The 13,432-nt window shown below is 41.6% G+C and overlaps 1 protein-coding gene across 4 annotated transcripts in view; it reads left to right on the top strand.

Annotated features, from left to right (window-relative positions):
• The first annotated feature begins 394 nt into the window (after positions 1-394).
• DDAH1 (dimethylarginine dimethylaminohydrolase 1) overlaps positions 395-13,432 on the top strand; it is a 123,060-nt gene continuing 110,022 nt past the window's right edge. The window contains exon 1 of one of the 4 annotated variants that reach the window (XM_081818695.1): positions 395-545. Coding sequence is in view for 1 of the 4 variants with exons in the window: in XM_081818692.1 (XP_081674818.1) it covers positions 894-1,196 (303 nt within the window). In the remaining 3 variants the exon portion in view is untranslated. Of the gene's footprint in view, positions 546-573; positions 1,197-1,301; positions 1,449-13,432 lie in introns of those variants that run through there. The other 3 variants (XM_081818692.1, XM_081818694.1, XM_081818693.1) reach the window with 3 other exon arrangements.

Genomic DNA, 13,432 nt, shown 5'->3' with positions numbered 1-13,432 from the left:
TACAGGCGTGAAGGGAATGCCAGGGAGAAGGTTGGAAACCTTTCCTAGTGAGGAGAAGTTGTGATGCTATGTTTGTCTGACACTGGGCAAGGGAGCGCTTGTCTAGAGTGGGTAAAACACGCTGGGTCTTTGCCTCCCTACATCTGCGGGCCCTAGAGACAAACACACCAGAATCACAGTGTTCATGACGACTGATTGTCCTTGAAATACTGTGTTTCTATACTTCTATTCTTCTCTCTACGTGTGTTTTTGGACTCTTGCTCTTTCTCACAGACGGGAAGAAACACATTCTTTTTATAATCTCTGGTCTCACCTGGGGTGAGAGGTCCTTTGCAGACCTGGGTAGGAAAACAGATTCGTACGCTAGGAACTGGGGGTGGTACCACGTGCTGGGCAACCTGGGACCAAGAGAGGAGGGAGAGAGGTCAAAGTATTTATTCACAAAGGAATCATCCCATCCTTTGCCTCTTGACCACCAAGAAGCCCTCCAGTCACTCGGCTCAAACCATTGCACGCTCTTCACGTGCACCTGCCGCGGAATACAGGTAACCTCAGGTCCGGGTCCACCGAGGTCCCCCACCTGCACACAACTCTGGCGCTCCTCGCTTTCTCCGCCCACTCCTCGCGCGGTGCTCGCCGCTACAACTCCGGTCTCGGCCGCAGCAAACCCGAAAGCGCCGGGGTGGGCGCGCGGGTTGCGCGCGGGCCGGCGCCGGGAGCTCTGGGCATGCTCAGTCGCTCGGGCAGGGCTCCGGGCGCGAGCGGGGCTCCTTCTGCACCACATTCATCTGCTGCCAAGGGGAGCCGCCGGGCGCTCGCAAGCTCGGCGCGCGCTGCCCGCGGGAGGACCCGGCCGCCGCGCCCCCGCCGCCTCCCCGCCGCCTCCCGGAGCCATGGCAGCGCTCGGCCACCCCGCCGCCTTCGGCCGGGCCACCCATGCCGTGGTGCGGGCGCTGCCCGAGTCCCTCTGCCAGCACGCGCTGAGACGCGCCAAGGGCGACGAGGTGGATTTCGCCCGTGCCGAGCGGCAGCATCAGCTCTACGTAGGCGTGCTGGGCAGTAAGCTGGGGCTGCAGGTGGTGAAGCTGCCAGCCGACGAGAGCCTCCCCGACTGCGTGTTCGTGGAAGACGTGGCCGTGGTGTGCGAGGAGACGGCCCTCATCACCCGACCCGGGGCGCCGAGCCGGAGGAAGGAGGTAACTGCCGGCCCGGCGACGCGAGGGGCGCGGCCGGGGACGCGCACCGGGCCCTCCCCCGCCGCCCGCGCCCGGGTTGCGGGCGGAATTGGCCCCCGGCTAGTTCAAAACTTCTCATTTGGGGGAGAGGGTGTGTGTGAGAGAGTCAGAGAGAGAAAGAGAGAAGTTCATTGTTCACGCCTCCTGGTTGTCGGCGCAGCTTGGGTGCCTCCTAGACAACCCGACTGAGTGTGGTTGTGCGGACTCCCGCAGGTGGGTGGGGTGGGGAATCCATCTCACAGGCATTTTTATTTGTAAAGATTAAACAGTGGTAAAGACAATGCAACTCTGAGTGTTTCCCCGGGAGCGGGGCCAGGGAGGGTTTGCCGCTCCTGGCCGGGCGAGGACTCTGGGGGAGGGGGGTGGGGTGGGCAGCGCTGGTTGGTGACATTGAAGCCCCCAAGTCCTGCCTAGGGCTCAGAGCAGCGCGGGCCAGATGAATTAACCGGGCGTCGGTGCCCACAGATCTAGGGCGTCCCAAGTTACTTTTTAGTGGTGGCGAGTGAGTCCGGCAGAAAGGGACGAGTGTCAGGGGAGTGGTTTGTTGGTGAGCTGTGAATACGTACTCATGAATAGGCTGGGTGTGAAAAGCTGTCCTCGGTCTAGGGTGTTGGGTTTGGGTGTGTGTGTCTGTGCGTTTAATTAAAAATGGTTGACAAATTCCATGATTTTTTACTCTCTCTGTTTTTAAACTTATAGCAATTAGAGCTTTTTGTGTTCTCAAGGGAAAGTGACTACTTTAAAATATTGCAGCTTGTGAAAATGGGTGTGATGGCTTTAAAGCCAAGGTAGGTGAGTGGGGAGAGAGAGAGTGAGAATGGATTTTAAAATGCCATCTGGCCTGGGTTCCCCTTATCACCAGGCTAAAAGCCCAGGCTCAGGACTCTCCGTTTCTATTGGCACCAAGTGGCATTGCAAAGAGCCGGTGGTTTCTTTCATATCTGGACAGTTAGGGATTTCCCCCCCTATTTTGTCTTTATACAGTGGGCATTAGAAATGCCTCATAGAGCTTATAGTTAAAATATGCTTATTCTACACATGCTCCACTACTTAGTTGATAGAACCATACATGGGCAGAATAAGCATATTGCTTTTATTTCTTACTGAGACAATTAATTCAGCTTTTGTTCACCCTACCTTAGCAGAAAACAAAAAGAGTAACAGGTTCTCATTCTCTTTGCTTTTTATTTCCTTTGCCACACCTTTGAGTTGTTGAGATGGCCCACTCTATTTTAAACTGATGAGCATGTAACCCCATTTAAATACTTTCTAGTGTGTCCTAGGCCATATGGCACAACCATGGTTTGTGCTTTAAAGTGTAAAAGGGATTTCAGAAACCCTTTCAACATGGTACTCCTTTGATGAGGGTTGTCCAATTTCCTGTCAAGAGACTGTCGCATGTTTAATCATCTATTTCATTTTATTCCTATAATAAAACCTTCCAAATTTTGGCCTTCCTGATTGTAAGTGGGCCGTGATCTTTCTCCCCTGTCAGATTTTGAGGCATACCTTTTAATTTGGCTTCACTCTTATATCAATCTGGTGGCTCTCTGCTAGAGGGCCACATAGTGTAGTGAATAGGAACACCAGACTGCATCTAATTCTGTGACCTTGGGGAGTGTTTCTTGCCTCATCTCTCTCACCTGAAAAGTGGACATAATACCTATTTCATAAAGTTGTTGTACTAAATTTATTAATCCATCTGAAATTTATAGGATAAGACATTTCATGAGTGATGGTTGTTATTATTTACTTAACAGTGGGTCATGGAAGACTTACTTCTTTTTGAGCAGTAAGAAGTCTACTATATACTAAGGTAGTTACAGTGAAATTTCCCCTTCCCATGGTGAAGGCGAATCATCTTCACCCCTTAGGATCCATCCTAATCTGCTATGTAGCACTTCCTCCCAGCTTGAGTTTCCTACAGGTGCATGTTGTCTCCCAAAAATGCCTTTGCCATTACACATGATCTGAATCAGCAGAGTTAACAGATCTTTCAGCCAGAGAGAGAAATATGGGCAGTTGTGTTGGATGGGGTTACTTCCAGAAAGCAGGGCTAAGCAGGGTAACTAACACTCTTTGGAATCTCTCACAATACCAGTTCACTGGCTTAGTTGTTGAGTGAATAAATGAGTGAATGAAATGCTAACTAGCTAATATTAACAAGCTGATAATAATTACTTCAAGGTCCTCTTTGGACTGTTGTATATACTTTTCATGTGACACCTGCCTCCCTAACTGAAATTCCACAACAGCGAAGGCATTATCTTAAGATTATTGCCACTGATCTCCTTGCCTTCTGTCTCCTTAGTCTCCATTCCATTCTCCATGCTGTGGAGTCCAAGTCTCTAAGCTGGTCTTTCTAAAACTCAAATCTGATCATGTCCCTGCTCTGGTGAAACTTCTTGAAGAACCTCCATTAAGCTTGATAAACCCATCGAGCTGGACTTTGCTTGCCTTTCCAGCTTCAGTTGCATCTCTGACTCTACCCTGGGTGCCTCCCAACCCTTTGGCTCAAGCTTTCACTAAAGCTCACTGTGCTATTCTTTTCTAGGCATATATTTCTCCTTTGTATGGGACATTCTTCCTCTTTCTTCTTCTCCATTTTACCTACCTGTTCTATTCATGCATCATTTCCCAGCTTACTGTTATCATTAATATTATTAGCTAATCTCTATTGGGTGCTTGCCATTTGCAAAACATAGTGTCAGAGGGCTCCTGGGTGGCTCAGTCGTTAAGCGTCTGCCTTAGGCTCAGGTCATGATCCCAGGGTCCTGGGATCGAGCCCCACATCAGGCTACCTGCTCAGCGGGAAGTCTGCTTCTCCCTCTCCCTCTCCCACTCCCCCTGCTTGTGTTCCCTCTCTTGCTGTGTCTCTCTCTGTCAAATAAATAAATAAAATCTTTAAAAACAACAACAACATAGTGTCAGATTTATGACATGGATTTCATTGAATACCCACATCAACTCTTCAAGCTCAGTACTATCATTATTCTTATTTTAAAGTTGATGGAACTGAGGCTTAGAGAGATTAAATACCTTGGCCAAGGTTATAGAGTGGAACCAGTGGAACCAGGACTTGAACTCAGGTTTGTAGAACTCTAAATCTCTAGTCCCAATCACTGTGATACTAAACAACCAAGCATGGGCTTGGTCCTCCTTTTATGAGCACTTGTAACTCTCTGTACTGCCTTCCATGATATCTTTCATACCATATGATAATGGCCTGTTTTACCTTTCTGTATGCCCCCACTATTATGAAAACTGTCAGGACAAGGATCACATCTGCATTTCTTAACATTTTATTCCCAGGACCTTGCACACAAGAATCATGCAGCAAATGTTTTGTTGAACAAACGTGTCCATGACCTTAGATCAACCTTAGTTTTCCCTGCTTATGAAATATTTGGTGTTTTGCAGGCATTCTCAATAGATTCCCAGAAGTTTCATTACAAGTGCAGGTGATTTATAACTGTTTTGTTTTTCCTCTTCCTCTCCTTTTACTTGTCTCTTGTTATTTTGCTTGTTTTTATAAAAATCCTGAAAAATTCCTTTATCAAAACATCATGTTATATTTAATGATTTTTCTTCCTTGGACGAAAGGACTGAGAACTGAACTCAAGAAAGTAACCCTTCTGTGAAAGCCACAATGGGGCCTCCCGAGATTAATAAAACACAGGTGCTGTCTGCAGGAAGCTTAAGTTTTAGTGAAGAAAACTGTGTGTACAGAGTCAGCAAATAATGTTGTCTCATAACTCTGTGTCTTCACGAATAGGAATATTTTAATGTTTAATACTTTAAAGACAAATTAGCTTTGAGAACCAGTCATATTTTAAATGAAGTAAGCTTAATTTTAGAAGAAAAAAAAGTCAACTTATAAATGTCAACATCCTGTAAACAAATATTTAAGAGCTAAAGTAAGACAAGTGACAGAGTGTGAGGATTGGGTTTTAAAAAAATTACAATTTTTGGATAGGTTATACATTTCTGCAGTACCATATTCAAAAGGTACAAGAGGATAGATAGGCAATGAAGAGGCAACTACTAAAACCATTTTCCTGATTTTCCTTCCAGAAGGTTTTTAGTACCTAATAAATGATTAACTGTTGAAGGTTACTCAAGCAAAATTGTGAAGCATATCCTGTGTCCTTTTGCTCCTCTTTCAGAGTCATTTTATCCTTTCCCAGGTACCAAGGATTAGTATATGGGATATTCTGTCTGGGAGAAAAAACGCACATACTCATTCTCACAAGGTGATAATGGCCTTAATTATCCTTTCCTGGACCATTTGTATTTTTAGGGACCTCTTGAGGAAGAAGGCAATGCATAGCACACGGTAACAAATCTGAAAAGTGGAATTGGACATTGGGTAGGGACATGGAGGCATAAATGGAAGGCATGAGCAATACATATTTAGATAGAAATTCCCCTTTTGTTAGGGCACTTAACTATTTGAACCTACATATTTTGGCCCTGGGTTTGTTCTTTGGTTAGGCTAAAAGCATAACCCTGTTGATCCCAGAGGCAAGGTGAGCATAAAGACCATGTCTAATGACTAGCTAACATGTGCCAAGTTATGTGTGTGTGTGAATTGCAAAAGATGGTATCATTATCAGCTCTATTTAGAAGAAGGAAGCTGAAGTTCAGGTAACCAGAGTTAAGCTGTCCAATGACACACAGCTAATAAGTGACAGAACTGAGGTTTTCATGAAAACGTGAAGGTCATTTTTCCTTGACTTGCTTGTAGCCAGTTGCGGTTAATCATAACAGAACATTAAATCAATACAAAATAACTACCCGAATCCTTTTTTATACAGCTAACAATATGCAAATCTCAGTTGGATATTAACAAAGTGAATGTTTTACTTCCCTCCTCTCATAAATGAGAGTAGATAGTTTTCATTTTAGTTAAATAATAATAATCTGATCATTTATATGAAACCCCAGAATTGTGTAGGCACAATTTGTGCAGAATTGTATCTTCTTTACCAGCAGACTGGATGATTGCTTTTTAAAATGCATACATTTCCTCAAACTTCTTTTTAAAGTCAGGTGAGAAAACTGCCCTAAGCCATAATTAGAATTACTCTTACTCTCACAAAGATGGAAAGTAAATGTGCTGGAGGCTCTTTACATGGCAGCGGATTAACGGCTCTTGATAAATCATCACCTTCAACTGGTTAGAACAACTGCTCCCTTTCAGGATGTTTCTTTTTTACTCTACTTGGCCTTGGCAGAAAATGTTTGGAAATTGATGTGTCTTGGAAACTGGAGTGCATCTATTATATAATGCGATCTATTCCCATGCAGTTGATCTTGAAAGACTTGAAAATAAAGAACATAATGATGAGTAGGGAGTGACTTCTATTAGATACTTTTAGCTGAAAATGAGCTTTCTGCAGAGATTCCTAGGATCATTAGAGAATCATTATAAGACTAAGAAGGCAGAGATAGATCCCTTATAATTCAGATATGCTGGAAAATTGCTTTTGCATGTATTTAAATTCTTGTTGAGCTCAGATTTCTTCAAAATTAGTTTTATTATAGTAATGGTAATTATCCATCCATTAATATAAACCTCAACACAGAAAAGTCTACTTAAGACTTTTGAACAAACAGATTTACCTTCTATTGTTTTTGAATCATACATAAATTATTCATGGCCTCTTATGAATCTCAGTATGAATTTGGAGATGCTGGTTATTGTTTGTTTTTTATTTATAAATTTTTTTTTTTTTAAGATTTATTTATTTTGACAGAGAGAGACAGCGAGAGAGAGAACACAAGCAGGGGGAGTGGGAGAGGGAGAAGCAGGCTTCCCGCCAAGCAGGAATCCCAATGCGGGGCTCGATCCCAGGACCCCGGGATCATGACCTGAGCTGAAGGCAGACGCTTAACGACTGAGCCACCCAGGCGCCCCTGGTTATTGTTTGTTTTATGGGCATTTGCTATTAAAATCTGTAACCACTTGAGAAAGCCTCATTTTCTAACTGGAGACTTGGACACATTGTAGAGTTCATTCCCCTCTCAAGGGGTATCACAATTAAAGGTAAAATAACTGAAATTTTAATGAAAGAAAAGTTTCATTTGTATCTTATACAGAACACAGTGTGTTGTTCATCCCAGATAGTCAATAAATATTTATTTACCAAAGCTAAATCCCTGATGTTCCATCAAAATGCTCCTCTGACCTTTGAAGTTAGCTTGTACTGCTTTCCCTAAACTGGTATTAGGTATTAAATCTGTTAGTGTCCTCAGGCTCATTTCCATAAGCAGGCACTTTTCATCCAAATGGACAAGCAGGAGTAATCTCAAACAACAAATCCCATTTAAAAATGTGTGCCTGTGATGCCATCCTAGTTCCCTTCATCATTGTCAAACAATTTAATAATGTACATTGTCTTCCTGAAGCTGAGTGCTAAAGGAGCAGTAACATCACACGGAGAGAATAAATAACCAGACTTTAGACTCCTGTTTCTAAATGTTTAGGTCATCCAAGCAAGTATGATCAGAGAAAACAGCACAGCAGAGTACAAAGATGAAAGTACACATTATTACAGGGTTGGTTTAATTTTGCCCAACAAATCAATGTGAACAAACCTGACTTAGTTTATGTTAGCAAGTTAAAGAGAATACAACTTTTAAGCTGCTTTTTCAACTGGATGGGCTTATAGGGTTAAATTGTCATTACTGTGAAGATGAATACATCAACATTTTGCCCTTTTTGAATATGTGTAAGTAAATGAAACTTTGCCTTAATTAAAAATATTTTGCCTTGATTTCTTTGTTCTTGTTTTAAGAAACATTAAAGTTTTCTAATTTGCTTATGGGACTAATTATGAGTGCCATGATTACATTAAAAATGACTGTTCTTTAGAAGATAAAAGAATAATAATTGTATCACTCCTATATGTTTGTGCATTCAGCAACTGTCTACGACATACCAGACCCAGTGTTTGGTGCTAGGGAGACATAGCTGAATTAGATAACACTGCTGCCCTCAGGATCTCAAAATTCACTAGGAAGGCAGACTGGTGGCAGATGCTTGCAAACAAAGGGGCCAGGTTTCATGACAGGGTTCTGTCTAGTGCTATGGAAGATCCAGGAGGTGTGTCTGAACCACATCAGGACTTCTCAGAAGAAGAGAATATTGAGCTAGAAGTAACCAGGAAAGGAAGAGAGGCAGCCTTCCACAGACAGCACTGTGAAATAGGATGAGGGTGATAGTCCAGTAAAAGTAATTTCATTAACGTTGAAAAGGATGTAGAATTAAAAAAAGCCTGCCTATGCCCCCTCAGAGCTCTGAGATTTTGGTTCCCTAGTTCCAGGTTCACCAAGAGAACTACATCCTTAACCGTATTTCCTGTTTGGGGCCTAAAGTGATTTGACCCCCTATCACACCCTATTCCTAATTGTCCACTCTAAGTCTGAGACTTATTTCTTGAGGTTGCTAGAATGCCATTTGGCAGGGGCAGTAATTTTTCTTCTTTGACCCCAAATTTGCCACATTAGGATGTATCAGGTAAACCTGGCATCCCATTATATATAGTTATCCATGTCAATGGCAAGTAAGAGAAAACAATTTCCTCTTTGCTGTTGAAATGTGTGTTTATTCACAGATCTTTCCATCTTGGCAGTAGACATTAGTGAATCTCACACTAATATAAATCAAGTGTAGCCTAAAGTAAGCGTACATCTGTACTCATGGGTTAAATTTTGTACATGCTGCGAAAAGCAACATGGTAGGGGTATAACACTATCCTAGAGGTCAGGGGACACTGGTTTTGATTTTTTGCAGTGATATGAATATCTAATATCCTTTCCAGCTTGGAGATGCTGTGCTTTCTTTCTGGATCTCAGGTCATGTTGGGATGGGACATGGAGGGTGGGGGAAAAAAGGGTAAGGAGATGTGGAAAAAATGATGGGGCAATGATGATAACTTACATTTGTGAGATGGGATTAGGGCTTGATGAATAAAAAAGACTGGATTTTATTCAATTTGAAACATTATGCTTGTCCTACTTAACTAACCAATCATATGAGCTCATGCCTTGCTAATGATAATCCATTATGAGATAAAGCTGAATTTCCTAACTTGATTTCAAAAGCTCAGCTTACTCAACCATTTATAGCATATTTAAGTAATTTTTTTTTTTTTAGAAAACTTAGATAAAAGCCATTGGAAGAGTATAACATCCCTAGACCCACATACTGTCTATCATCACATGACTTTCATCAGTGTTTGCCAGTTGATGTCTCTGTGGTAAATGTTAATCAATGGCTTGAAGAAATGGAGAGCAAGTGAATGTGAAGTATATACTGGAAGTTGTGTTTTTTGTTAGGACTGAAAGTCTTGACTTGCCCATGGCAGTTCTTTCTTATAAGCCCTCCATACGTATGTGTTGATTTCCATTCCTGGTGCTAAAATTTGAGTTTTGTTTTCAAAATTTTGACTTTTGTCTTACAAAACTGCATAGTTATTTTTCTGAATAGAGAAAAAAAAAAAAGGTTCCCACTTAAATGTAGCCTTTCTATAGTTAGCTATGTACAATTTAAGATTGTTAACAGTAAGATATTGATGTAATTATTTTTAAAGTTTGGAAATAGGCTTGTGGCAAACCTAGACATTTTTTGTCTGAAATTATTCAAAGAGCTGAAATTAGCTAATTTAATGCTCTTGGTACAGTTAAAAGATAGTAATGGAAGAAAAACACATCCATTTTATTCTCTTAATTATTATTATTTGGGGGGGTCATAGGGAACCATCATTTTACAAAGAAAGAATAATATCACTACGGTTTAGCTTTGGGTCGTATTTTAGGTCACTTTGATATAAACATGTTTTCCAATTCCAGAGTTTTATATGGAGAAATTTAAATCTGGTGCTTTATTTTGAGGTACTCAAACCATTTTGCTCTTGCTTTTGGTATTCTTCTAACTTTCTTTAGGCCCTCTTAGTCCTTCATCAGGGGCCCAGGTTTTCCACCTCCCCTTTCTGCAAAAAATACAGTGTTAGGAGACAGAGAGACCCTAGTCGCAAAGGGTAGTGATTTCTTCATTTTCATGTTATTCTCAAACTAAACATCTCTGAAGCTTTAGGCCTCCCCTAGTCTCCAGGCTTTCCCAGGCCACCCCAAATATATGAGTAGTTTAACAATGAATAGAGCACAGCTTCAAGACAAGGCTTTTTGGGGGCACCTGGGTGGCTCAGTCATTAAGCGTCTGCCTTCGGCTCAGGTCATGATCCCAGGGTCCTGGGATCGAGCCCCGCATCGGGCTCCCTGCTCCGCGGGAAGCTTGCTTCTCCCTCTCCCACTCCCCTGCTTGTGTTCCCTCTCTTGCTGTGTCTCTGTCTGTCAAATAAATAAATAAAATCTTTAAAAATAAAAATAAAAAAAGACAAGGCTTTTTGTACAGTTGTGTGTGTGCGTGTTTTCAAACTGCTGCCCTCTACCTACCAGAGATGGGTCATGAAATCAATTTAGCGGGTCATGACGAGCCCTTTTATTTTTAATGTAACAGAATCAATAGAAAATGTCAGAGTGAACTGCAACATGGTAAGAAAAATATAGTGTCATGAGACCTTTTTCACTTATATACATTTGTGTTTCTATGTATACTAATTACGTATATAAAATATGTTTCTTAACTATAGTCACTGCCAAAAAAAAAAAAGTGTGAAAACCCATTGTATCTCCTTTCAACTGGATTGTACCTCTCAGCTTCTTTATGAAAATTCTGGAGGAGCATGCCTGTTGTCCAGTTGGGATCTGGGAATCCTGGCCAAAATCCTAAGCGTTTCTCTATGTATATCAAGTCATGCTTGATTTCCATTTGCCTAGGTTGGAATTGGAACCTTCTGGCTATTTGGAACCCTGTCCATCGGGGGCGGGGTGCGAAACTTAATTGAGGAACATGAGGAGGAGAAAGACTGTCAAATCCACCATTTGCTAGAATTTGATTCTACCTTTCCTTTGGTGATGTTCTAAACCAATTGAGGGAAAGTTACATTGATTCAGACAGGCAAGCATAGTTTCCATTTGAACTGGCATCTTTTTCATTTTTTTGCAAGTAGATTCTGTGGTGGCAGTACAGAAATGAACCACTGACAAATTGCATCCAGAGGGGTTGAATCCTACATTTTCCTACCAGTAGCCTCCAGACGGAAGCTAAGATCTGCAATGACCCCAGGAAGCCTTAGTGTCCAATGTTAGGATTTCCGTCGCATTTGGGGATGGAAACTCAGAACACTTTTTTTCTTCAAAGAACCCCAGAATGTGTCAAAACACAGAATGTCCTAAAACATAATTAAAATGTTCATGTCATTCTCAGACCACTGCCTAAAGGCCTAGAAGGGACCTTGAAAATCACTGGTTTCACCATTTTTCCTTCACACTCTGCAACACTAAATAGGTGTAACTCCAGCCTTTACAGAAGAATGCCCAAAGGAAATTTAATTTTCTTCCCAAGTAACCCATTCCAGCAATATTTGTTAGTGTTAGTGCTCACTAAGTATGAGTCATTTGAACTAACATGTAGGTTGGGGTTCATTCTGACAGTGTATTTGACTGGTTAGTAACAAGTTAGTCTCTGATTACAGGGAAACAGAGCATCCAATTTTCAGTGGTAACCCCCCTTTGCACAGCTGAGCAACCTAGTACTAAGAGTGGAGTGTACTCTCACACCTGCTCTTTTGTCCCCCTCTAAAGGAGTGCTTTGAAGATTTTGGTAAGGGAATAATTAATAGAGGCAAACAGTGTGGCTGTGACTGGAGAAATTGTGTGTTTGTAGGAAAGGGGCTTGGAATTGTGTATCTTGGAGCTATGTTACATGAGAAAAAAATGGGTAATGCATTTGTCATGTCCATGACAGCATTTTTCTTTGTGAGCACTGAACCAGATAACTGAAGCCTCTGAGTGGTTTGCAAGAAAACTAAGGACGAATATTGCTTCTAAACTAGTCCCCAGAGAGAAGCTTCTTGGTGAGGGGGAGAAGGAATAGGGATTTAGGTTAGAACATTTTTTTGAAAGTAAGTGCAGAAAAACATACAAGATATAGCTCACTGGCCTTAACATGGCTGAGGGCTCAATTATGATTCGATTCACGCTCCCTGAAACACTCGCCTGCCCTGAGGTCAGCCTAATGCCTGGAAATTCTGCAAATGTAACAGCTACTGTCCCTTGGACTGTTTTAAACACACACACACACACACACACACACACAGAGTTTATATACATTCAGCATCAAGTTTGGATAAAATCAGTTTTCTAACAAGGTCTTCCTTGTGAATAATGCTTGGTAGTAATGCAGATCATCAAAACTAATTAGAGGGATTCTTGAATTACATTATTTTGGTGAACCACTAGCCAGGAGAAATATTTTTTTTAATGAATTCTGCTTTTTCACTGGGCTCTTTCAGCCTGTAATTACTTCCATGTCACCCTTCCTTCCTCTTGATTTCACCCTGTTTTGGAGCTGTCAATGGAGGAGAAAGGGTATATACAGTTCCTGGAGCTTTCTTACCCTTCTTTATGTTCCTCCTGCTGAGGAGTTCCCATAATACCATGAATTTTTCCTCATATTCTGGTCTGGATAGTGATTTTCAGATTACAAGTTTCAACTCATAAGTAGATCATAAAGTCCACCTAGTGGGTCACTCTAATTTTTGTTTGCTTTCTTGTAAATGAAGTAGAATTGAAAATATCTGAGCGCCTGCATTACCCATAAGATAGCCAGGTCATTTATATCCATGCACACATATACATGTTCCTTCTGTGTTGTGAATTGTGATGTAAGGTGTATTTCTTGCTGTGGGTCATTGTCATTGAAATCTACTTACCTAGGAAACCAAGATAAAACTTAAACTAAGTACTAACATTAGCTTTTATTGATAGTCTTTGCTGTTTGCGGAAACAATAGAATTTTGACATGTGTCAAAGGCACTGACTTTCATTGAGCAAATGAGACAGTTTGTCTCATTTTATTATCTAGTAGGAAGGTAGAGCCACTTGTCTAAATGCACCAAAATGCAGGAGATGGAAAGGAAGAGAAGAAAAGCAGTGTAGGTGGTAGGTTTGGGGTTCTTCTCAGTAAGTAGGCATTTTCAAATATCAAGGACTCCCTCACATAAATGCTGTAGAGTATTTGCATACACTTAGACATGATATCTTCATTTGTAAACCAAATTATAGTGATA

This window comes from Leptonychotes weddellii, chromosome 4 (genome assembly GCF_054177405.1).
Source record: "Leptonychotes weddellii isolate Sample4059 chromosome 4, ASM5417740v2, whole genome shotgun sequence".
NCBI lineage: Eukaryota > Metazoa > Chordata > Mammalia > Carnivora > Phocidae > Leptonychotes > Leptonychotes weddellii.
The sequence above is the reverse complement of the archived record's forward strand: the minus strand, read 5'-3'. Positions and strand labels throughout refer to the sequence as shown.